General features: G+C 34.2%; 1 protein-coding gene across 1 annotated transcript in view; it reads right to left on the reverse strand.

The window, feature by feature from the left end:
- Window positions 1–25811, reverse strand: part of LOC150096155 (T-complex protein 1 subunit theta-like) — a 176128-nt gene that overhangs the window by 18193 nt on the left and 132124 nt on the right. Inside the window, exons 11-14 of the mRNA XM_090409473.1 lie at window positions 25212–25299; window positions 21977–22092; window positions 8526–8597; window positions 8317–8409 (exon numbers count right to left, since the gene is read on the reverse strand). Of these exons, the coding sequence (XP_090265599.1) occupies window positions 8317–8409; window positions 8526–8597; window positions 21977–22092; window positions 25212–25299 (369 nt within the window). The remainder of the gene's footprint in view (window positions 1–8316; window positions 8410–8525; window positions 8598–21976; window positions 22093–25211; window positions 25300–25811) is intronic.

The following is a 25811-nucleotide window of genomic DNA, read 5'->3' on the forward strand; positions in this document are numbered from 1 at the left end:
AGCAGTTCCTTTCGGCATGTATACAGCAACTGAAGTGGTTTCTCCATGATCATGACTTCATGCATCCCTGGAAAGTCCCCAAGTGTGACTGTGTTGAGCAACTTCTGCAATTCTGCATGATCTCAATTTTGTCAAAATGACATCCTTTCAGCCAGAATTTCACCTTTGAGAAAAAAGGCACAGGAGGCAAGCTTAGACAAGTGGGAGAGAGGAATGAGTTTTGTTTTTGGAAGCCAAGAACTATTAAACTATGAGTGATGTGTGGGTAGGCATGTCATGTATGAAAAACCCAGTCGCCTTTCTTCTAGTTGTCTAAACATTTGTGCTGAATTCTCTCCCTTAGCCACTTCAAAACCTCACAGTAAAATTTGCTGTTGACCGTTTGACCAGGGGGGGGGGGATTCCTTGTAAACATTGCTTTGAATATCAAAATAATATTGACTTGACATTGCTGCAAACTTGATACACTTTTTTCACCTTTGATAAATTTGGTGATTACTGCTACTTTGTCTCAGGATCATAACTGTAAAACCCATGATTCATCACTGATTATGACCTTGAAGCTAAAGTTGGAGTCATCTCTGGTTTGATCTTTGAGCTCCCTGCAGAGAGCACCACAATGCTCTTTCTGGTTGTTGCTCAACAGCTTCAACACAAACTTTTGTAGCAGTGCTTCTTGTGTTCAAAACGTCTGACAAAATGCTTTGAACAGTCTTGTACAACAGTTCTATGATCTCAAAAAACACCATGGATAGTTTGCCTATGATCTGCAAGGTGCAAGGATAGTCTCATGCACTTTGAATGTTTTCTGGTGTTGTGCTTGTCAACAGTGGTCCAGAATGCTCATCATCATTGATATACGTTTGTCCATCCTTAAAGTGCTTGTACCACAAAAAAGTTTTGCTTTGGCTCATAGCATTATCACCAAATGCTTCCTTAAGCATTTGCTGGTATCTGCAGCAGTTTTTTTGAGGATGAAACAAAATTTGATGCAGATTCTTTGCTCCTTAAAATCCACCATTTCAGTTGGAGAATATAATCACCAAACCACTAAAATGCATATAATCCAAGAATCCAGCCTCTCAGCTTGATGGCTGCTGCATACTGTTTCACAAAGGGTACTGCTTACCCCCTTATAGTGGCACAAGGTCACACTACAACCGGATCACATGCTATTCAAATTCCACAAACATTTTGATAGCACCTCATACGAGATTGAGTTAAAACATGTTTTATGTAAATATGTGCCTAATCCAGGTGTACTGTTCTAAATGCACTGTTATATTTAGAACAGTATACTAGGATCACATCCTACTTAAAAATGGAAAAAGTGCAACTTTTGAAAAGTTACGCATTCCATTTTTGAGTGGTATGCTATTTTAAAACAATGGATGAACTGACTAAAAAATAAATTTGAAACAATAGAAGATTAATGATTAGGAAAACTTATCAAATCCACAGTTTGTTTAAATATGTCCATCCATTATTACTTAATATTTGAGAATGCAATGGATTAAAAAAACAAGATGTCAAAAGTAAAACATATGCTTATGTTGCCTTTTCTGAGATTAGGCCTCAAAGGTGACATTTTAAAATCTTGTATCACAAGATGCAATTTTTCAAATGCACTAGTGTGGCTAAATGACACTGGTACATTTCGGTTTCCACGACTTATTCTTTGAGTAGTAGGGGAAGGCTGGTCTCAAAATTAAAATCCACAATAATAAGGTTATTTGATGATATAAAATTATGTGCTTAAAGGTCAAAACTGTATAACTGAGAGGAGACCTCCACATAGCCTTTAAAGGAATGCGGAGAACTGACCAGGGCTTCTGACCTAATGTCCAATCCTCACCTTCTCGTGGTGCACCCTGTTGGGTATCTACTTGGATACTGAATGGACGAGGATGGGCTGGCAATTTGGGATTTAGCCGACCAAACTGTATTCTTATTGGTTAAACCAAACTATAGAATGATAGTACAACATGACAAAATTTCATGCCAGCTGGGGCGTTGACCGGTTAAACAAGGCCCCCGTTGTTTTCACCAGGGAACCAGAGTGAACAGCGAAAAGTCAGCTACTGGAACAAATCTGAAAACAAACCCCAACTCAACATCACCAGAGTTAAAGATCGGTACTGTCAACATAAGAAGTCTGAATGGCAAAGAAACGGAGCTAGCTGAGGAATTAGATAAGTACCAGATCGACATAATGGGGGTGACTGAAACAAAAAAAGACCAAAACTGGTGAGATCTTTCTGAGCAATAAATACAAAATGTTACATTCAGGCAATGACAATCAAGGAAAAGAAAGAGTGGCCATTGTATTCAACACTAAATACGAGGCTAATCTCCTTGAATGGCAGTCAGTCTCAAGTAGAGTAATGTGGGCAAATATGAGAATGGGGAACTGGACAATGAGACTTATTTGTGCCTATGGTCCCACAGAAGGTTCTACTAAGGTAGAAATGGAGGAATTTTTTGAGGCTTTAGAAAAAGCAACTGACACAATGAAAAAGGAAAAGTTGGTCCTTGTTGGGGATCTAAATAGCAGAGTAGGAAATGATTGTGAGACATACAAAAATATTTTGGGAAAATTTCGAGAAAAGAGCATTACAGAGGTATTTCCCTACTGAGTGTTCCTGGCAAGATCTATGCAAGTATACTTGAGAAACGGTTGAGAAGAATTGTGGAAGAAAAGCTTGGTGAAGAACAAGCTGGATTCAGGCCAAATAGAGGCTGTCAGGATCTGATCTTCACTTTACGACAAATAGTTCAGAAAGCATGGGAATATAACAAAGATCTGTATTTAAATTTTGTCTATCTGGAAAAGGCATATCACAAGGTGCCAAGAGAGAAGCTATTCAATACTGTACAGTTATATGGTGTCAATGGAGCATTATATCAAGCAAAACTTAGTCCTTTTTTGAGTTGTAAGTCAGCAGTTAGAATCGAAGGAAGTACAGGAAGATGGTTTAATGTTAAATCTGGTGTGAGACAAGGATGTACATTATCCCCTCTGTTATTCATTATCTATATGGATCACATTATGAAGGAAAGTGGTATTAAACATGATATCAAAATTGGAGATGTTAATGTCAGCTCTTTGCTTTATGCGGATGATGTTATACTCCTAAATAAATCTGCTACAAGTCTGCAAGATTCTCTGACTAAATTGAATAGCTGTTGTAATAGATATGGTATGAAGGTCAGCAATAGAAAGACAAAGACAATGAAAATAGGCAGAATCATTGAAAATGTCAGCTGTGTTGTGAATGGAGAACCTGTGGAACAAGTAAAACATTTCAGCTATTTAGGCATGATTTTTACTGAAAACAGTAAATTAAATATAGAAATAGAAACAGAATCAGCAAAGCTGGTATGGTGGGAAGTCAATTGAATAAATTCATATGGAATAAGAGAGAAATTAGTCAGAACACTAAATTAGCTGTATACAAGACAGTGTTCAAACCAGTTTTAACTTATGGATCTGAGAGCTGGGTCAGAAGTAAAACACTTGACCAAAGCTAGAGACCACAGATATGAGAGTCCTGAGAAATATTATAGGCATGAACAGATGGCATCAATGACAATATCATATTAAAAACGAGGATATTAGGAAAGAACTTGACATTGTCAGCATCCAGGAATGCGTTAGCAGAGCTAATCTCAGGTGGTATGGTCGCTTAAACAGAATGGGCGAGGAAAGATTAGCAAAACAAGTGTTCTCTGCCATGTTGGCAGCAAAACGACCCAGAGGAAGACCAAGATATAGGTGGATTGATACAGTACAAAGTGCTTTAGACGATAGAAATATAAAGATCTGATAATGTTGGAGTCTTAACAAGTAACAGACTGATTTGGAGGAAAATTGTAGATAGGAAATTAATAAAGATGTAATTTTTTTCATGTAGTACTATCATATCCTGTACACCCCTTCAGGGTACATGGCAGGAATTTGATGATGATGATAAAATTATGTTACTATATGAAATTAAATGTGATGAAGAGCAGCTCTACTATAGTCTCACCCCTTCAGGAAAGCTTTCAAAAAATAATGAGAACTGTTTAGAATTATTGCTGGTGTATAATATGTTTTCAAGCCAATGTTTATTTTGCAGAAGAAAGATATCCTAAGCAGGAGTTTGGACACTCTCTACTATTTAGGATCGTACATAAGTCCTTCACCCTTACTTCCATTATTCCTACTCCAAAAATATTCCCATGAAAACACAAAAACAACAACAAAAAATATATATATATATCTACCCTATAATATAAAATTATAAGTCTGTTTTTGTAACATTTTTTGTCAAGTCGGCCTACCAGCCTGGAACTGGGGGGGTGGGGGACAATATAATATTCTGTAGGCAAGAATATAACGTAGGCAATATAATATTCGATATTATATTGCCTACATTTCTTCTTCAGTTCAGCCATGATAATCTGTAAAAAAGTTAAAATTACCGGAATGCAATTTCTCACATACCTAAATCAAATTCTTTTTACATGAAAAGGTATAAAAATACTTATGTGAAACCTGCTGTTTTATTGGAACAACAATATTTGCTTTGTGTGTAATCCGTGTAAGGTACCAACTAGGTATCGAATATGCACTACATCAAATTGCTAACTGCTTGTCACACAATTCAAAAACCATCTAAAACTGATTTCATATGGTTCATGTATTTATAGTGTTATACAGTGAACGAGTCATAACATGTTCCTGCCGATGCTTACTGGACTTGTAAAATCCTGATCACTTGAATGTGCGCACCTGCCAACACTTTGCTTGCTAAGACCTGTCGGACTTCAATGCTGAATGGCTGTAACTTGTATTTTGTACGTTTCCTTGGCAACCATTATGAACTTTATTTACATTATGCAACAGTGATATCATTAAAATTTTGATGATAAAATTTTTGTAAGAAATCCTCCAATGGAATAGAATCCTCACTTAAAAATTCTGAAGATTCCTTATTTTCTGCTTCAAAAGAACAAACCTCAGGGATCAAGAATCAGAGGAAAATGTAGCTGCATAAGAAGACTTTTGATATTCCGGTTCTAATAAAGTCAAAGTACCTGATTCATAGCAGCAACCATAATGGTACAACAATAAGAACTCTTCTCCAAGCGAAATATCAAAACTATTACTGGATATGGAAGGAGAAACTAAGACATAAGATAACTTTCTTAAAATTAAAATCTAGAGTAAGAGGCAATTTTTGAATAGCTTCAATCTCCTGACTAAAAATTCCTTTTTAATTTCTATCTGTATCCAGTATATTAACTTCATGCTGATAAATATCCTTAAGGAAAAGAATTCCTAGATCACTATTGAAGTAAAAGCACCTGTATCGAACAACATTTTACAAGGAATACCTGCAACAAAACCTTTTACCATATTTAAGGGTTCTTATTTCTGAAAATACTAAGGTAGTTAAAATCTTTGAAGCCAGAAAGCTTTGAGACTGATTAGGGCATAAAACTTTTGGAGAACAAGGTTTTGACTTAGCCTGTTTTTGTATACTATGTTTAAAGAGAGATTAGAAGGATTTTGGGAGTGTTTCGATTTTGTCTAGGCAACTCAAATCCATAAAACAAATTTTTGAAGTGTGTCAAACTATTGCATTTGTAACATCTGATTTGTCCCTTTCCAGAAAATCTTTCACTTACTTCCTCTAGTCTGCGATGGTCCTGACCTCTCAGAGTTATATGACTCCTGTATATTTTCCTGTGCTATGGCAAAAGATTTTAATTTTAAATTCACTATCTACTTCCTTTTTGACAGTCTAAATTGAATCTGAACTACAAGATGTAGAAAGCTTCTTTTGTTTAGTGAGATTAACAGGAAATTTAGAGCTTAGCTGCTCTACTATATTCATATGCTTTGGCTGAGGTACATTTAAAATTTTCTCCTAATGGAGGAAGATGCCAAACCTTCCATAACATTAATAATACCTTCTTTCCTTAGGCCACCTACAGTACAAATGTACTGCAGGTTTCCCAATAATTTCATGAGTGGGAACCACATGAAATTATCGGAATCCAAATGTCTATGACAAAACTTGCTTTGTCATAGACATTTGGAATTTATGCAGTAAATAAACTGTTGGAACTGTCTTCCATTTCTCATTCTACTTGAAACTTGTTGGGGTAGTCACTGCTAAATCCAAATCTGATTTGCATAATGACTGAGGAAAATCACCTCCCACTATACCAAAAAAGATTTGCTGCAAATCTCTGAACTTTCATCAGATATCACAAAATCCTTGAATAGTCTAAATACTAACAACCCTTCCAGTCATGATAGCTCCACTGTGTTCAAACCTATGCTGAAAAATCAGCTATTACATATCATCTTTACAATCTATTATACTCACCTGACACGTACTTTACAGCATGGAAGTGAGCCTATATTCAGCATTGTAAAAAAGATGGTAAAAGTAATTTTTTGTGTCTAAACTTGGGAATACAAAACAATGAAAAGGTTTGGAGAAACTTATGTGGTCATTCCAGACATTCAAGGATATCAGCCATCCACCATTTGTAAAGGCTTTCACAAATGGTGGATGGCTGATTATCTCATGGTCAGCCTTTTATCATTTGCAGCTGGATCTCTAATTAATTAGCTCAATTGTGCACTACATTCTATTTGTTGATTCCTCTTTTTCCGATTTCCCCACCAGTGCTCGGTATTTTAACACATTCTCTTCCTCCTAGATATCAATTACCTTCTCCCATTGACATTAAATCATATTCACAGCACAGAAGTATATTTTCTTCATTTGTCAAAACTTTGTAATTTATGGTAACTTAATAAGAAGTTGTATTCTTGTTTGCATCCTTATTTTTCTCAAAGTAACTCATGTATTATAGTGCAAGTAACTACTCAGATAAGTTTTGATCTTTATTGAAGCAGACAATTTAATCAAACCTGTTGCTGAGGTTCAACAATTATTAGGATTTAACAGAACCTTATGATTGATCTGAAGAGATCCCTTGTGGGTTATTACTAGGTCTCTTTAGTGAGGGTAAGGACAACCTTACAAACTTTTCTCAGTGGTAAGCAGGAACTTGCTCTCCTCCATGGTAGGCATTTTCTGATAACATTTATTGTGGCATAGGAGCTATCTTGAGAGCAGAAGTCACGTTTTCATATAGTGTACTAGCATATTATCACAATAACACAAATTGGAAAAAGTTTTTTCAATGAGTTTTGAAAGATACTTGAAATTATACATTTCAGCCTCATGTTAAGTTTTTTTTTAAATGTACAAACTTTTGTTTTGTTACACTTAGGTAAAATAAGGATGAAACCAAGAACATAATTTCTTAACAGAAAGATTTATGCAAGTAACTTTGCTAAAACCTAATGCTCTGATAAACATTCCAAGCTTCAAAATCTTTCATAAGCAATGTTTACATTAATCTTCTTGCCAGTCTCCAGTGAAGTGTGGACAACTTTGTAAACTTCTAAGCTTCTAAATGCACTGCTACTTATTTCTTGCAAAATCTCATTTTGATTCTCTGAACTTTGATAACATCTAAGTCTCCAGTTAAAATGAAATTTTTCTTGTTTAGAGCCTTTCCTGGCACAAAAATGTATTCATTTAGCTTCTTCATCTACTCAAAAAATTTGTTCTTTTCTTCTCAAGAAAATACTACTGACTTGTATAGCTATTTACCTTATACTAATCTCAAATCTATCCAACTTTAGGTGTTTGGGACGTCACACCAAGATCACCCAGAAATGGGCAATCCAGTCAATTTCATGCAGATATTCTATTTCTGCTTTATGTGTGTTTTATAGATATTTTCATATCTATAAAATATAGATATGAAATACCCTATCTATATCTATAGATAGGGAAGCCTGACTAATACCCTATCTATGTATATAGATAGGGTATTAGTCAGGCTTCCATCCTTTCTCATCTTTTCTCGATCAGTTGCTGGTCACCATCCATTCACGGCCTTGCTCCAAACCTAATGAATCATTATCCTCCATCATTCCAACTATTTTATGGAATAGTCTTCTTCAGTTTTCCAAAAAGAACTACAACCTCCAGATATTCAAGACACATGTTAATAGGTCCCTTCTTTTTTCTACTTGTCTACATGGCACTGTTGTACTATAAGTTTTGCAACTTCAAATGTGTAGTGTTAATAAAAACATTTTTAATAAAGAAACAAGGATATCCAAAATTTTCACTATTAATGGTATATGTAGTCCATATTAAGAAACAGGTCTGAACTTTCAAAGAATTTTAAAGAAAAAATGTGAGGCCTCAGACATAAACATTATCAACTTACCTTGATACCCGAATTATCAGACAAGGCACGTGGCATGGCTTCTAAAGCTTCTGCAAATTTTTTAACAGAATATTGTTCTAAACCTGGAAGAACCTAAGAAAAGAAAAGATGCATTCATATTTAATTGCATATTTGACTTGAGAACTTATTTTTCTTTAAAAAAAAAAAAAGCAGTTTTTAAGTTTTTAAATGTCTGTTGAGATTCTCACCTCACCATAGGAAATAATTTGTTTGGCTAATTCAATCTCCGTTGCACCTCCTCCAGGAACAAATCGATTATCCTATTTAAATAAAATGTATAATTACTATTATATACTCTACCCATAAAACAGAAAATTATGACTATGTATTATATACAGAATGTTATGTCAGTCAGCTTCAGCAATGGCTATGACAAAATACTTATCATAGAAAACCTGAACTGGAAGAAGCTACACAGTCCAACTCATGAGAGTGAACTAATGACAAACTGTTCCTTTGAGGATCAAAGGAATAGTTTGTCATACTAATTATGCTTCCTTAAAGAAATTCATTATGTGAATTTCCTTAAGAAAGCACCGCTGCTAAGTCTTTGGCAGACCATTTTCAATGAGTCTACTATAATGAGAGGAGTTCGCAGTAATACCCCATCTTATGACACTTCGCTTTACAACAATCTGCTCATACGATGCTGTGTATAAAACAATGTGCAGTATTTGAGAACTCAGCTTATTTATGACATTGTCATTTGCTACATCTGTGTGTTTTGCTGTGAATTATAAACTGTTTAGAACTATTATTTTACTTTATCATTGCTAATAATGGCAGATAAAAGTCAAAGTAAGGAAGCTGTTGCTCCAGTGAAAAGAAGAAGATGCATAAGACTATTACATTACATGCTAAGATATTATTAAATTTAGTGACAATGGTGTATCCAACATTGACAAAGGCTGCACTACTTAGTTGTTTAAATTACACTAGTTATCCACAGATTTTTCATTTGCATCAATTATGTACACATATGGCTGCTTAAAAACATTACATGCATCTACAAGTGAAAAATGGGCAGTGATTCATTGTATGATGATGGTCTGGAACCTAACATGCCATATCACCAGGTATGCTTGTACTGTAAATAGATCCACAGTTCTGTTAACAAAAGTATTTTGTAATATTCTTACATCTGAGTTAGACATACTCCAAATTAATCTGTTAATCCAGATAATTTAGCTAATAAGTTATTTACTTTTTCAAATTTATCATTACAATATACTTTATTTTGAAGGAAAAACTTCTCTTACATTTTTGCCTGCTCACCGATGTAGTTTAGTATCACTATTACTATGAATATCACTAATAACAATTTTCAGAATGTGTGGTCATCCTTAGTAAAGTGGAATATGTGAAATTTACCCATTAAAGAATGATATACATTAGTAGCATTGCAATTCTAAAATTGTGTGACTATAAGTTTCGATATTTCATAAATAAAAGTAATCAATAAAAACAAAAGTAAAACATTCCAAAATTGTAAAAGACAATATGATACAATATTACATATTATCTTTTGGAATGAAATCAACAGCATTTCCACAGGGCTACAGCTCTGTGGAAACTACATTTGTATCCATAATGTCAGGTTGCTTGAAGAAAAACTGTTCTAAATTTCTAGTTCATCTAGTCGCTAACTAGGGGAACATTTTCTAAGCCTTTTTTTTTTTTTAACTAGTTTCCAAGTTAGTTAACATCTGGCATGAGTAAGTAGGATTTTCTGCCAGAAATTAGAGTTTTCACGAAACTTATTAAATTTGTAGGTAAAGAATTTAATACCAGATTTCTAAAACTTATAAACCAAATATACAAAGAGGGAAAATCCCCAAAAAGCTAGGGTAGAGCTCTAGTGATCCCAATTTATAAAAAAGGACAAAAAACAGATTGCAATAACTATTGTGGCATCAGCCTCCTCAATACAGGTTATAAAATTCATGCAAAGATGTTAACCAACAAATTAATATCCTATATAGAATCACAGCTGGGAGAAGAACAGAATGGATTCTGTAAGGGAAGATCATGTATAGACTCAGCTTTTATTTTAAAAATAATTATAGAAAAGCATAGAGAATACAATATTGCAAACATAGCTTTAATTGATTATATAAAGTACTTGACAAAATTCTGAGAAATAAACTATGGGAACCTCTAAAGGAATATTACATTCCAAACCAACTATACAATGCTCTATTGAACATATACCATAATAATGAAATAGCAATAAAGCAAAATGATACCATATCAACTTGGAAACCAATAAATAGAGAAGCCCATCAAGGCTGTCTGTCCTTTATCACCCACATTATTTAACATATATATGGACAATATTATCAAACAATGGATTTCAAATTAATCGACATACAAAAATAGACATACTACTCTTTGCTGATGATCAGATTATCTTTGGAAAGACTGAAGACGAACTACAGAAAGCAATCTATAACTCAAATAATATTATACAACGGCCTAGAAATGTCAACAGAGAAAACTAAAGTCATGGCTTTTCACAGAAATAACTCTGTCAGAAGTAAAATAGTAATAAATAATAAAATAATTGAAGTTAATAATTTTAAATACTCAGGCTGTAAACTATCTTACATAAATGAAATAGATATTGATTTTAAGATGATAAACTTTATAAAAATCACTGGAGTAATTAACAGAACCTTTAAACCTAACTACATACAGAAACACAAAACTTAGAGTCTACAAAACAATAGCCAAACCTACACTATTATATAGAAATGAGATCTGGATTTTTGGAGAAAGAGATATACAGAGAATTCAGGCAGCAGAAATGAAATTCCTTAGAAAAACTCACCCTATTAGATAAAAAAAGAAGTAGTGAAATAATTAAAAATCTTAAAATTAATTCCATAACAGACTCAATGATTAAATATAGGAAAAACTGGCTAGACCATATAGCAAGAATGCAGAGAAAAAGATTACCAAAAAAGATCTTAACATATAATCCTAGAGGAACAAGGAATAGGAGACAACCAAGAAGAAGAAGGACTCTGTCTGGAACAGGCCACTTGGCCTAGAACCTGGATAGGAAGGTGGTGGTTTTCAATTCTGCAACTCAAGAAAACTGACCATAGAACAACATGTACTATTTCAATCGTGTGGTGTTATGGTTAGGGTCATGAGATAGTTTGCTGTACTTTCTTCCCCCGATACCTATTAAAATCAATGATAGCTTTGGGTCAGCGGCTAATGACTGGCTGTGCAGTCTTCAAAAAATTAGGGCTCAATGGCCTCACCTACTCCCCCTTGATATTTTATGACATTTTTAGCATTAAGTTCTTGTACATTCTTTCTAATAATACAGCAATGAGTATTTGTTGTAAAGAGAAATACATGGGGTTTATTTGGCCATAATAATAAAAATGAAACCCAACTAGTTTTGCTAGAGACACTAATGGCATCTTCTGGGTTAGGATGAATAAAAAATACAATAAAAGGCTAACATGAACTATAACATTAACTAAAATACAGAACATGCAGGAACCGTTACAATAATATAAGTTGAAACAGAAATCATGTGGAGAGTGGAAGCTAGTTTGTGGGTTAGCTGAAAAGTTAAAGTCTGACATGTATAAAGATTTACTGAACGATTTCCAAATATCACACTGAATTGTTTCTTGGTTCCTAGTGAGTGTCTTGTGAATGAGCATTCTCTATTCCTGCTCCACAACAAAATCCCAACAATCTCTACAGAACTTTTCCATCTCTTATATTGGTCAGCTTTCTCTCTAGATCACATCTCATGACATAAGAGTGGCTTTCAAGCCCATTTTGACTTGACAAGGTTTCTTGTATTTGTCTAATAACTACAACCCTTTCTACAAACATCCTAGGGTTTATAATATTCCAAGTCTTGTGGTCTTTCTTACATAGGGCAGACATATAGAAGTTTGGAAATGTTAATAACAACAGAGAAAAGACAGCTCAGCCCTAATTTTTCATTCCCACACACATCATAACTCTGAATGGGATAGGACCTCCATGCATTAGATAGAGGACAACTTCATGGCTTGCAACATAAAAGAATCTACTATGGTCATTCACTCACAAGGCACACTCAATAGGAACCAAGAAATGATACAGTGTGATATTTGGAAATTGCTCATTGATCATGTGGTTAGACATATTTTAGAAAATTAACACAGACAGCTGAAGTTATACTTAGCATGAGAACATGATAAAAAGATAATGAAAAAGAGATTTAGAACAAACATACATAGATCAAAATATAAAATCTGACAAAAACTAATTTGATAATTTTTCATTCCCACACACATGTGCTTGATATGGTGGTGTGAGGTGGCATTTAAAAATCTTCCCGTTGTGGTAGATTTTCTATATACAAAAAAGGATAACCCTTTTTGCTCTTCTTTTAGTTCAACAAGGATCAAGGAATGGTAATTTTTTTCTGCTCTCCCAGTTCAAGAGTGAATTTTTATATTGGGATGCGAGATGTTCATATAACCTTTAAAATTAATTAACTCATCCGTTATTCCTGACCAAATAAAAAATGTCAATGTAACATAACCAAATTTTTGGTTGAGTTAATTTAGAAAAAATTATGCATTAAAAAACTATTAGAAGCAAAAAAAAAAAAAAGCATCCTGAATGGAGAACTATAGAACATGTAAAACATTTCAGCTTTAGGCAAAAATTTTCCTAAAGCATAGCTATATGTCTGATAATCATTTCCTCCAAATAATAATGATAAGTAACTGCTAGATTTCTGTTCAGGACAGAATTATTATTAGTAACACCATGTTCCAACAAATACGTCAAATCAAATTATGGAGGAAAAAAAAAAAAAAAGCAACAGAATTAGTAAAGGTAGTATTGGTAGGAAGTATGGAATAAGAGAGAAATCGGTCAAAACTAAACTAGCTGTATACAAGACTGTGTTCAAACCAATTTTAACTTATTCATCTGAGAGATGGGTTATAAATAAAACACTCAAAGACCAGGTATGAGAGTTCTGAGAAAAATTAAAGGAGTGAACAGGCGACATCAGTGGCAGTATCATATTAAAAACAGGGATGTTAGGAGAGAACTTAAAATTTTTAGCATTCAGGAATGTGTTGTTAGCAGAGCTAACATATCACATAAGACTAATTTGAAGAAAAATTAACCATAGGAAGTTATTAATGATGTAACTTTTTGATGTAGTACCATCATTATTTACACCCCATGCATGCATGTCAAGAATTAGATGAAGGTATGATAGAGCAATTCAAGTATCATATTATACTGGCAAAGAAAGATAATTAATAAAGTTAATATACTATAGTTTGAATTGAAAAAGCTTCATCTATAGGAATTATTTAGCTATGATATATGTATATAAGTCCCTGGTGAGGCCAATATTGGATATACCCCTTTTTCTGTACCATTTTCCCCTCCCTCCCCACAACCTGCTTTTGCATACATTCTTCCAATGCTGAAAAATTTACTCACTCAAAATTTTTAACAGATGTGAAGAAAACTGAAGAATCTGAAGTTCACTAATTGCATGCTGACTGTGTCCAGATAGTTATGAGTTGGTTGGTTAGTTGTAACTTGTTAAAATCACAAGGAGATGAGCGATTTAAGTAAATTCACTAGTTAATTCAGGGCATACATAAAACAGACAGCTGAAGTTGTTATACTTAGCATGAGAGCATGATAAAAAGATAGTGAGAAAGAGATTTAGAACAAACATGGGCTAATTTTTTACTGTTAGTTTTGAAAACGTGTGGAAAAATCTTTGGCAAATGGATTATAGAAGCAGTGAATTAATTTTCTTTATGAAAGCATTAGTTATGTTTGTAGGCTGAAATTTTTTATGATTTCTTAATTAAACACAGTTAAATACATCAGCATTGTTGTGTTATTAGCATATGTATAAAAGATTTTTAAAAAAGGATGCTTTCTCAAGCATCTTTTTTTTTTTTTTGAAAGCAAGGAGAAAAATAAGTTCTGAGTATAAACAGTCACATGTCAACCTCTTCATGGAGAGGTGAATCTTGTGTTATGCATATCTGTTTGGCAAGTGGTGACTTTTATGTATATCCGACCACAAAATGTCATGAACCTATCATATAAGTACTATGGATGAGTTAAGGATTCCTAATCTGGAAACCATGCTGTAGAGACCAATACCTTTTCAAGCAACTTCAGGCTTCCAATAAGAAGGTTGCTGATCTCACCTCTGGTGACCACAATCGTCTACAATCTAAGGCCATTCCAGAAACATTCATGTCACAGTGGGATCCAAACCAATGGCCAGATGGCTCTCTGTTAGTTAGTACATTAGTACATCAATGGAAAGATAATTTAATCAAGAATGTAATGCAACAAAGTTAGTTCAATTATCTGTATTCTATGAAAAGTTATAGCCAATTAACCAGAAAAAAAGCACAACTTGCTTAGGTTGATATATGAAGTAGCTTTCCTTCATTTGAATGTAGCCAATGAGCATGAGTGTTTAGAGAGCCACTCGGGTGTCTCAAAAGTCACAGTAGGATTCAGCTATTGATGTCATGTATTAGAGCTGAGAGGAGGACATTTGTCAGTGTGTTATGATTGCTATCAAGTTTTTTTTTTTTTTGTGTGTGTGTGTTCTTTCATTTAGTGAGCTTGTAAAACGTAATAAAATCAAAGAAATAGAGCAAATAGTTGACTGTTCACCCAGAAAGCGATTTAAAATAGTACTATTAAGTGAACAAGGCTACAGTTATCAAGAAATTAGAAGAAAAATTATTGGAAACTTAACCAAAGGTGGCATTTCTAAATTTTTGAAGAGGTTTAAGGAGCCTCAATCACTACAAAACCAGATTGGTAAAGGCAGGAAAAGGTGCACAACAGTAAGTGATGATAGAGGAATTGAGAGACTGTGCCTACGTGACAGAAGAAAATCATCTGGGTGTATACAAGATGAAATGGCTCAATGCAATGCAAAGTTGATTGCAAGGACTGTTCGGTGCAGACTCCAGGAATTTGGCCTAAATGCTAAAATTCCACGTAAAAAGCCATTTTTATCTCTCAAACAAAGGTTGAAAAGATTAAACTGGGCTAAAACCAATGTTAACTGGACAACAGAACAATAGGACAGTGTTATTTGGAGTGATGAGCCCAAAATCTCCCTGTTTGGCAGTGATGGCATAAAATACGGAAGAAGAAGTTTTGCATTCTGATTGCATTACACCTAGCATTAAACACCCACTTAGTGTTATGATCTGCGGTTGTACATGACATCAAAAGGTGTGGGCAGAATTTGCATGATTAATGGGAATATAAATGCCCAAATCTGACAACACACCCCAACTGAACATCACCAGAGTTAAAGATCGGTACTATCAACATAAGAAGCCTGAATGGAAAAGAAATGAGCTAGCTGAAGAATTAGATAAGTACCAGATCGACAAAATAGGGGTGACTGAAACAAAAAAGACAAAAACTGGTGAGATCTTTCTGAGCAATAAATACAAAATGTTATATTCAGGCAATGACAATCAAGGAAAAGGAGTAGCCATAGTATTCAACACAAAATACGAGGCTAATCTTGAATGGCAGTCAGTCTCAAGTAGACTAATGTGGGCAAATATGAGAATGGGGAACTGGACAATGAGACTTAGTTGTGCCAATGGTCCCACAGAAGGTTCTACTAAGGTAGAAGTGGAGGAATTTTTTGAGGCTTTAGAAAAAGCAGCTGACACAATGAAAAAGGAAAAGTTGGTCCTTGTTGGGGATCTAAATAGCAGAGTAGGAAGTGATTGTGAGACATACAAAAATATTTTGGAAAAATTTGGAGAAAAGAGCAAAGCTAATAATAATGGCAAATATTTGTTGGATTTCTAATCAGGACATGGACAGGTTATTACTAATACCATGTTCCAACATAAAAATGTGCACAAATTCACATGGAGAAAAAAGGCAGCAAGGAATAAGAAAAGTCTCATTGACTATGTTATTGTTCATAGTGATGTTTTCTCCCTGGTGCAGGACACCAGAGTGTACAGAGGATTTGAAATTGGAAGTGATCACTATTTAGTCTTGAGCAGGATAAAATTGAATTTCATATTGAAAAGAATAACTTGTAAGAAAGTTTTAAAGTGAATAAAAGTTGAGCAGCTCTCAGATGTGAACTGTAGACTAAAACACAAAGATTATTGAAGAAAAAATGAAAGGGTTTGAGAATAGGAACCAAACTTTACAGATTCAGTGGCAAGCCTTGAAGAAAACCCTGATTGATTCACCCAGAGAGGCATGTGGTGAGGTTTTCAGCAAGGATAGAAAAATCAGAACTCCATGGTGGACAAAGGAAGTTAAAGCATATCAAAAGTTCCTGGCAAATAAGTCAGCTTGTGCTCTTAGAGAATACAGAGACAAAGAAAGAAAGAAAGAGACAAATGTAAGAAAGCTAAAAACTGTGTAAAACTAGCTAAACAAAAGTCATGGAAGGACTTTGGCAAGAACATAGAAAATAAATATCAAGAAGGCGTCAAAATATTCTGGATGTTGTTGAAGAAGCTTAGGAATGGAGGAAAGAGTGCTGTAAAAGGAGTTAGAGATGATAAAGGTGACATGAAAACAGGAGAAAAACACTTTACTTTGAAAAATTGCTAAATGAAACAAGCAGTGATAGCAGTGTTAAAAATCACTCAACTGGCATACAGTCAGGAAGAAAATGCCATCAAAGGCTTGAAATGTGGAAAGGCAGCAAGAGTAGATGATATTCGACCAGAAATGCTGAAGTATGGTGGTATAAAAGTCTTACAGTGGCTGCACTGCATGGTTCAGAATGCCTGGACAGAGGGACGAATTCCCGATGATTGGAGTAGAGCTCTCATGGTACCCATATATAAAAAGGGAAATAAAACTGAATGTGAGAATTACAGAGGTATTTCCCTACTGAGTGTTCCTGGTAAGATATATGCAAGTATAGTTGAGAAACGGTTGAGAAGAATTGTGGAATAAAGCTTGGTGAAGAACAAGCTGGATTCAGGTCAAATAGAGGCTGTCAGCATCAGATCTTCACTTTACGATAAATAGTGGAGAAATCATGGGAATATAACAAAGATCTGTATTTAAGTTTTGTCGATTTGGAAAAGGCATATGACAAGATGCCAAGAGAGAATCTATTCAATTCACTATAGTTATATGGTGTCAATGGGGCATTATATCAAGCAATACTTAGTCTTTATTTGAGTTGTAAGTCAGCAGCCAGAATTGAAGAAAGTACAGCAGGATGGTTTAATGTTAAATCTGGTGTCAGACAAGGATGTGCATTATTCCCTCTGTCATTCATTACCTATATGGATCACATTATGAAGGAAAGTTGTAATAAACATGATATCAAAATTGGAGATGTTAATGTCAGCTCTTTGCTTTATGTGGAAGATGTTATACTTCTTAATAAATCCACTACTAGTCTGCAAGATTCACTGACTAAATTGAATAACTGTTGTAATAGATATGGTATGAAGGTCAGCAATAAAAAGACAAAGACAATGAAAATAGGAAGAAGCATTGAAAATGTCAACTGTGTTGTGAATGGAGAACCTGTGGAACAAGTAAAACATTTCAGCTACTTTGGCATGATTTTTAGTGAAGATAGTAAATTAAATATGGAAATAGACAACAGAATCAACAAAGCTGGTATCGTGGGAAGTCAATTGAATAAATTCATATGGAATAAGAAAGAAATTAGTCGGAACACTAAATTAGCTGTATACAAGACAGTGTTCAAACCAGTTTTAACTTATGGATCTGAGAGCTGGGTCAGAAGTAAAACACTTGACCAAAGACTAGAGACCGCAGATATGAGAGTCCTGAGAAAGATTAGAGGCGTGAACAGATGGCATGAATAGCAATATCATATTAAAAATGAGGATATTAGGAAAGAACTTGACATTGTCAGCATCCAGGAATGCGTTAGCAGAGCTAATCTCAGGTGGTATGGTCACTTAAACAGAATGGGCGAGGAAAGATTAGCAAAACAAATGTTCTTTGCCAGGTTGGCAGGAAAATGACCCAGAGGAAGACCAAGATATAGGTGGATTGATACGGTATAAAGTGCCTTAGAGGATAGAAATATAAGATCTGATAATGTCGGAGTCTTGACAAGTAACAGACTGATTTGGAGGAAAATTATAGACAGGAAGTTAGTAATGATGTAAATTTTTCATGTAGTACTATCATATCCTGTACACCCCTTGAGGGTACATGGCAGGAATTTGATGATGATAAATGCCCAAAAATACATAACTGAAATATTTGCGCCCAAACTGAAGCCTTCCGCACATGATCTTTTCCAAGATAATGAAGCATTTATATTTCGACAGCATTCAGCTCCATGTCATGTTGCTGCTGTGTGCAAAAAGTGGTTTCAAGATAATCATATTCCACTGCTGGAATGGCCTGGGAATAGACCAGACCTTAACCCAATCGAAAATCTATGGAGCTGACTAAAGAAACTTGTTAGTCAGAAGCAGTTCACCGATAAAACACAATTAATAGAAGCAAGAATTCAATCTTGGTTTCACATTATGACAGCTACAGAACTAAAAAAGTTGGTTCACTCCATCTTAAGGCGTTGTAAGGCCATAATTAATGCTAAAGGTTACCCATTGACTCACTTAATTGTGAGAATTTTTGTATATCTCATTTTTTCTATGTGTTTCAATTTTCTTCTTTATAACTGCTGTTCTAATAAAAAATACTTCACAAAAGTTATTGCATTACATTCTTGATTAAATTATCTTTCCATTGATATATAATTTTATGGTATTACTCCAAAAAAAAAGTGGTGTTATGAGCCATGAAACCTCAGAAATACACTTTTTCCAAAAGGTTTCCACAATTTTGGCCACTAGTGTAGATACCCCCCCCCCCCACACACACAAACACACAAATCTCAGCACTGAGTTAGTTGGTCTCAGATGGTTATGGGATTAGTTTTCATCTGGAGATGCTCTAGTTTTCCCATTACAAACAAAAAACTGACTTCTAATAATTCATAAGGTATTTCCACCCTAGATGAACTTAAGTCTCCTAGAAGGCCAATAGCATATTTTGAAAAATTCACAATGGCATTTCTCTGCACAAATAGTATCAAATGTGACATGACCAATTTATAAGTCAAATATGATCACTGCCTGAAATCGTAATTAAATTGAAATACCATTTATTACTTTCAAATGTAAAGAAACTCAAGTTATAGTGGCCTGGAAGATGGGAGAGGAATAATATATGTTGCAGAGCTATTGTGTAGGCTGTGGAGTAATAACAGTTATGAGAATATATACAATGCATTAGGTTTTCTATATATACAAATGCCAGGAGTATGAGAATAAAGGGAATGAATTTGTGCAATGATTGATTCATTCTGTCTCAAGATTAATGGTATCAATGAAACTTGGCTGAGAGGAAGAGGATGCACTGACAAGAATAAAAATCAAAGAGTATAGCAAATTTCTGCAGAATAGGGAAGGTAAATGGGGTGATGGAGTGTTATTTATGGTAAATGATGAGTTGTGCCCTCTCAGGGCAGAGAATCAGGAGGAAAATGGTATAGTGATGGCTTTATATGGTGTGAAGTAGAGATGGACAGCACAGGATATTTAGTGGGATATTGATATAGGCTTGAGAATATTAAGAAGGATAAGCAGGAATGTTAAGCAAATGCAAAATCATTATGGGGGACTTAACAGCAATAAAAACTGGTCAGGGAAAAGAGCATTCAGTAGTTAAGAAATAAATTTCTGGAATTCTCAAGGCATGTCTTAGGTAGCATGTGGTGAATGGAACACAAAAATCAAGATTTTTAGATTTAGTGTCAATATCAGAGGATCCAATTTTGACTGAGATGTCATACTTGTCCCAACTAGTAAGTGGGAGGTAATCATGTAGTCTTGACTTGGAGGGTGAACAGGCATGCAGAAGTATCAAGAAAAAAAAGGAATGTATGTGAAATGATAAGGCACATGATTACAATGCTTAGAATCCAGCTTGGGACAGTGTGCTGAATAGAAGAATTTGAAGGGAGGAAGGTCAGTAGTGCATGGAAGTTATTTAAAAAACATGATTATTAAACATCAATAGCTGATTAATGATTATATTTAGGCATTTCAAACTGGTAAAGTTAGTTTAATTCCTAGAGGAAAGTTAGGAGATTGGAGGGTTAGAAGGGAATGAAGAGGATGTATTCCAAATACTGAGTACTTTAGATGTGTATAAGACAGTGGAGCTAGAGGGAATTTCAATACATTTTAAGGGCATGTACTAACTTTGACCTTTATGTCAAAGATGTTACCACTGGATTAATATAAGGATAGCTGAGGACTATGGTTTTCCAGTCTTAATTATAACCACAGCATTTCTCCTGTGGTTATAATTAAGATTGGAAAAATTGATAACAGTTCATATACAAAATTGGGCAGATGAGAGTAATATTAATTACAAAGGCCAAGTATGGATGTTAACAGATATTCTTGTTTCAGTAATCTGATTGCCTTTTATAATAAAGTAACAAGAGCAGTTGATGAAGGGAAGGTATACACCATTATTACACAAGATTTTGCAAAGGTATTTGATAGGATACTGCATTTCTAAATAAGTGATATTTAGAAATCAGATTTCTGACAGATACCAGAGTGCTTGTTTGATAAGGGAGAGACAATATTAAGGAAAAGGAAGGTAACAGGTGGGATTTCAAAGGGTTCATACTGGGACCATTACTATTTGACTTTTATGTCAAAGATGTTACCACTGGATTAATTACACACAGAGAGAGAGAGAGATTCAGTGATTGTAAATGATGTGAAACTTGGTACAGTTAGTAACTGTGATGTTATGGTTCTTCAGGATTTGAATAAGCTGGAAAAGTAGGTAAATGTAGTTTTGAAATTTGGTATTCACAGATGAAAGGTTGTATTCTTTCTTGGTGAAACTATACAGAAGCTGAGGAAGTGCATAATCTTGGAGTGACAGTAGAGAAAAATTTGAGGCTCAGAGGACACATTGCAAAGGTTGTGAACACAATTCAGAGGACTACTGAAGTAGTCAGGATACTGAATAACAGAGATAAGAGGATAGTGGTTCCGTTATACAAACCTTGATCTGGATCAAGTCACATCTGGTCACTGGGATTTGATGGAGATGTATTAATAGTAGAGAGCACAGGTTGATAACAAAAATCATGTCGAGGCTGCAGAATATTGACTATAAGGATAGCTGAGGACATGTAATTAGCAGAGTACGGAGGAAAGGAGACAAAGGGAAGATATATGTTTAGCTGTCGAGAGGTATTTTCTGAATACACCTGGGAGATTTTTCATATGGTAAAACAATAAGAAGGAGCAAGGAGACAAGAAACTATTCCAGTAAGTTGCAAAAGAATGCAGTGAGTAAGAAGTTAATTTTTTTTTCATGAAGAATGGTAGGAGCATGGAATGTATTGCCTGAGAGGGCGGTGAGAGTGAGGACAGTGAACAAGTTTAAGGAGTAGTATGACAGACAAGTTGGATCTCTCATGAGTTATGTCTGTATGGAAGTTCAGAGTAATAATAATTCAAAAGGTCAAATTTACAACTAATGTATTTAAAACATTAGTTTTCTACATAAATACCTTGGTAATTGCTTTATAATTATTTACAGCATCATCCACTGCACGCTCAATGTCATCCATGAGATTGGCTGTAGAGCCCCTTATTATTACTGTAGATATCCTGGATTCTTTACTCTCTGTAAAAAAAAAATATATATATATATATATATATGTTAAAAATACCAAGCAGTTTTAAACCTGGTTTTACTCCATTTCCCAAGTAAGCAAACAGACAAACAAGTCAAGTTTGCGCCTGCAAGTGATGCAAGTCTAGCTGATCCTACAGGTAGTGCAAGACCAAGGCAACTCGTGGTAAAGGTGGCATAAGCTCTGATCACTAATCTTAATATTTACCCTTAATGCCAAAACACATCTCCAAGAAGGGGATGTATGATGTTTTGTATTAAAGGCAAGGGGCCACTACCCAGACCGGTTTCGACTTTTATTGAGGTCTCGTCAGTGGGAGCTAAGCTAGAAATATCAAGATTTAGTAATACAGAGCTTATTAGTATTTTACCAGAACAAGTTGCCATAAGGTGTTTTAACCTTATTAAATAAAAATCTCTGGAGGAGATATAGATGTATTGCACTACCTGTAGGATCAGCTAGACTTGCATCACTTGCAGGCACAAACGTGACTTGTCTGTTTGCTTACTTGGGAAATGGAGTAAAACCGGGTTTAAAATTGCTTGGTATTTTTAACATTTACTATACCCAAGGTAAAATACCTTCTACATATACATATATCAGTATTTTAGTATTTCTTTCTGATATTTAACATTTTCCAGAAGGTTATCTGAATAATCTTTCACTTGTTTAATGTAGTATTAAACTAAAGCTAACAATACTTATTCAGATTTGGTTTAAAAAATTAATATTAAAAAAAATTCTCATTTCTTCTGATATTAAAATAGGCACATCCATGGAGTCAACTGAATTACATGGCCAATAAATTTGTCATTTTATCATGAAAAAAATAGAAATTAAGTTTAATTGTGATGCAGAGAAGTAGTGAGAGTATCTCAAAATTAGATGCAACCTATCTATAAGTTTTTATTAACTTTGCTGAACCATAGCAAAGTTAACTGTGGCATGTTGACTACAGTGAGAGTGGCAAATATACTCATTTAATTAACAAGTACCACCAAAAAATCTTATGTAGAATTTTTTTTTAATAGCCTTCAGTTTAATTACACTAATGTTTTTTTAGAAACAAACTGCTTTTATACATTGTACAAGATTTTACAATTTTATGTATTTACAAGACTGAATTTTAGGCCATGCTGATGGCGTTAATTTTTTTACCAACACACCATAAAAAAAATAAAAATAAAAAAAAAATAAATTACATGACAGCCTATTTTGATAATTCATTTTATTTTTGAATTTTCTGCAAATATATGTAAAATCATATGACTTAGTTCTAAAAAGTAATATTTTATATTATGACTGACAAAGACAACTCTATAAATAAAATATACACGCAGTTCACTGAATTTAATCAGAATATTTCATAAACAAATATTGGAAATTATATTTCTGATAGTGCTGAAAGCATTAAAAATCAGCAATTTTAACATTGCTCGTGAATATCTATCTTTTGCTACATTACCCATATTCTGGATTTCTTAGAGGAGTGCTAATCAAATTCACTAAGGTCAATTGGATAGTAAATTAACCCCCCCCCCCAAAAAAAAAGCAAAATAATAAAACTCCTATATATAATATTTTCAGTGCAATTAAACCCATCTTAGAGTGCAGAAAATATCATATAATATTTACTGGGTAAACTGAAAAATGTTTACAAGAACCACACAAATAATGATCTACAAATTCTTTACATTACAAACACCCACATTACATTACTGTGTAATTACAAACACCCACAAATATAGTAATGTGGAATATAAATACCAATATCAGGACATGTAACACAGTTTATGTGGGCAGTTGCATATGTACATCAAGGACTAGAGCAAAGGAGCAGACTTACTGCAAAGTTTACTGATCTAATCAAAATAAAATAAAGTAAAATAAAAAAAAAATCACATGAACATAACCAAAAAAATAGAAAACACCACTGGAACTGCAACTTCTGACATGAACTGCATAATTGGGTGTGAATTAAAATACCATAATGAGCATTCAAGTTTGTTAATGTCTTCAGGTAGTAAATGAATTCCAATGCCTGATATGAGAGAAATGCTCTGCTTACTGGAGGCCAGAAGAGCTGAAAAATTTTCACATTTGAAATTTTTTCAGCTCTTCTGGCTGAATAATCCAGAAACGAGCAGCAGCGTTTCTGGATTATTTAGCCCTTAGTCCAGACACAGTACTCTTATGCAACCGTCCATAGTTGTAATTACACAAGTACATGCAATTATAGTACATAAAAACACAAAATCAGACCTATTAATTGTACATTTTCTACTACCCAGTTATTCTGTTTGTGACGAAAAGTCCTACTACTTCTATATGTGGCCAACTAATTCACCTTCAATTAAAAAGCTCTTTCAAAAGTTCATGTCACAGATGGAATTCAAACATGCCTTTCTGACCAAAGAGAATCACTGACAGTGCCTGAGCTAGGAAGCTAATTTGCATAAGAATATCCCCAAACCTGCAGATGCAAACTGATATCAAAAACATGCTGAGGAAGTTCATGCTGTTAGAAAAGAGCCAGAGGCATGTGGACGATGCCCCACCCCCTCCATTTGTCACATCCAGATGTAAATGTCTATTATCATTCAATTTTAATTTAGTACACAGACAACAAACCCTCCATATTTGAAATGGAGGAATACTACTAGGGTCGATAAGTTACCACAAGGGACATGTGCCTACCACTGAATGAATATGTTCTGATGGAAATGGAAAAAGTGGACCATGATTTTCCTTCTTGTCTCATATTTTCAACGTCCAAGCTCCCAATATTTCTCCTCTCTCTCAGTTCCACTACAACTTCTTTTGTATCTTGTTTTTTCCTTTCATGTGTGAAGTCCATTTAGAGAATATTTATTCTTCACACTTATTAAAACAGATATGCATAAATGAAATCACATACAAGCCAAGTGATTTGATGTAGACTGCTCAAAAAAATTTAATTATAGATATTTTAATTTGCAGATAAGATAAGAAAACAAAAAACAATGTGGAAAAATTGACAATTAATTTCATGAATAAAGGTAGTGTATATTTCACAAGACTTAATAACCTTATTATTTTTAATTAATATAAAAAAAAAAGCTAAACTAACCTTGTCTAAAACATACTATTGGAGTGTCTCCGACTTCATCAACAAATACTTTATCGCAGAATCCAGTTTCTTCAGGTGTTGGGGATGTCTGAAATCAAGGGGAAAAATTTTCTATTATGCTTACATATTTATTAATATACAAAGAGTAAGAATCTCCATAGTGTAATCAAGAGACAAATCCTGTTGAAAGACTAAATAAGCCATCCTCATATTTAAACAGCAGAATTTTTCCCTCCTAGAATCTGCAAAACAGAAAATTTGCTGAGACAGCATAGCAAATACAGATATAGGGTTAGCATGGGAGAGAAATTATCAAAATGTTAAAAACTGCATACAAGACAGCCTTTAAACTAATTAACTTACAGATCTGAGAGATGGATTCGAAATCAAACTGATCAAAGACTAGAGACCACAGATATGAGTTCCAAGAAACATTAGGAGAGTGAACAGATGGCATCAATGGCAGAATCATATTAAAAATATGAGATATTAGGAAGGAACTTGAGATTACTGGCATTCAGGACTATATGGATAGAGCTAATCTCAAGTTACCACCTGAGATTAGGTCTGTTCACACATTTCTGAAGAGCCACTTACACA

The sequence above is a fragment of the Typopeltis vanoorti genome, chromosome 19 (assembly GCF_054136105.1).
Source record: "Typopeltis vanoorti isolate ZY-2024b chromosome 19, IOZ_Tvanoo_1.0, whole genome shotgun sequence".
Classification (NCBI taxonomy): Eukaryota; Metazoa; Arthropoda; class Arachnida; order Uropygi; family Thelyphonidae; genus Typopeltis; species Typopeltis vanoorti.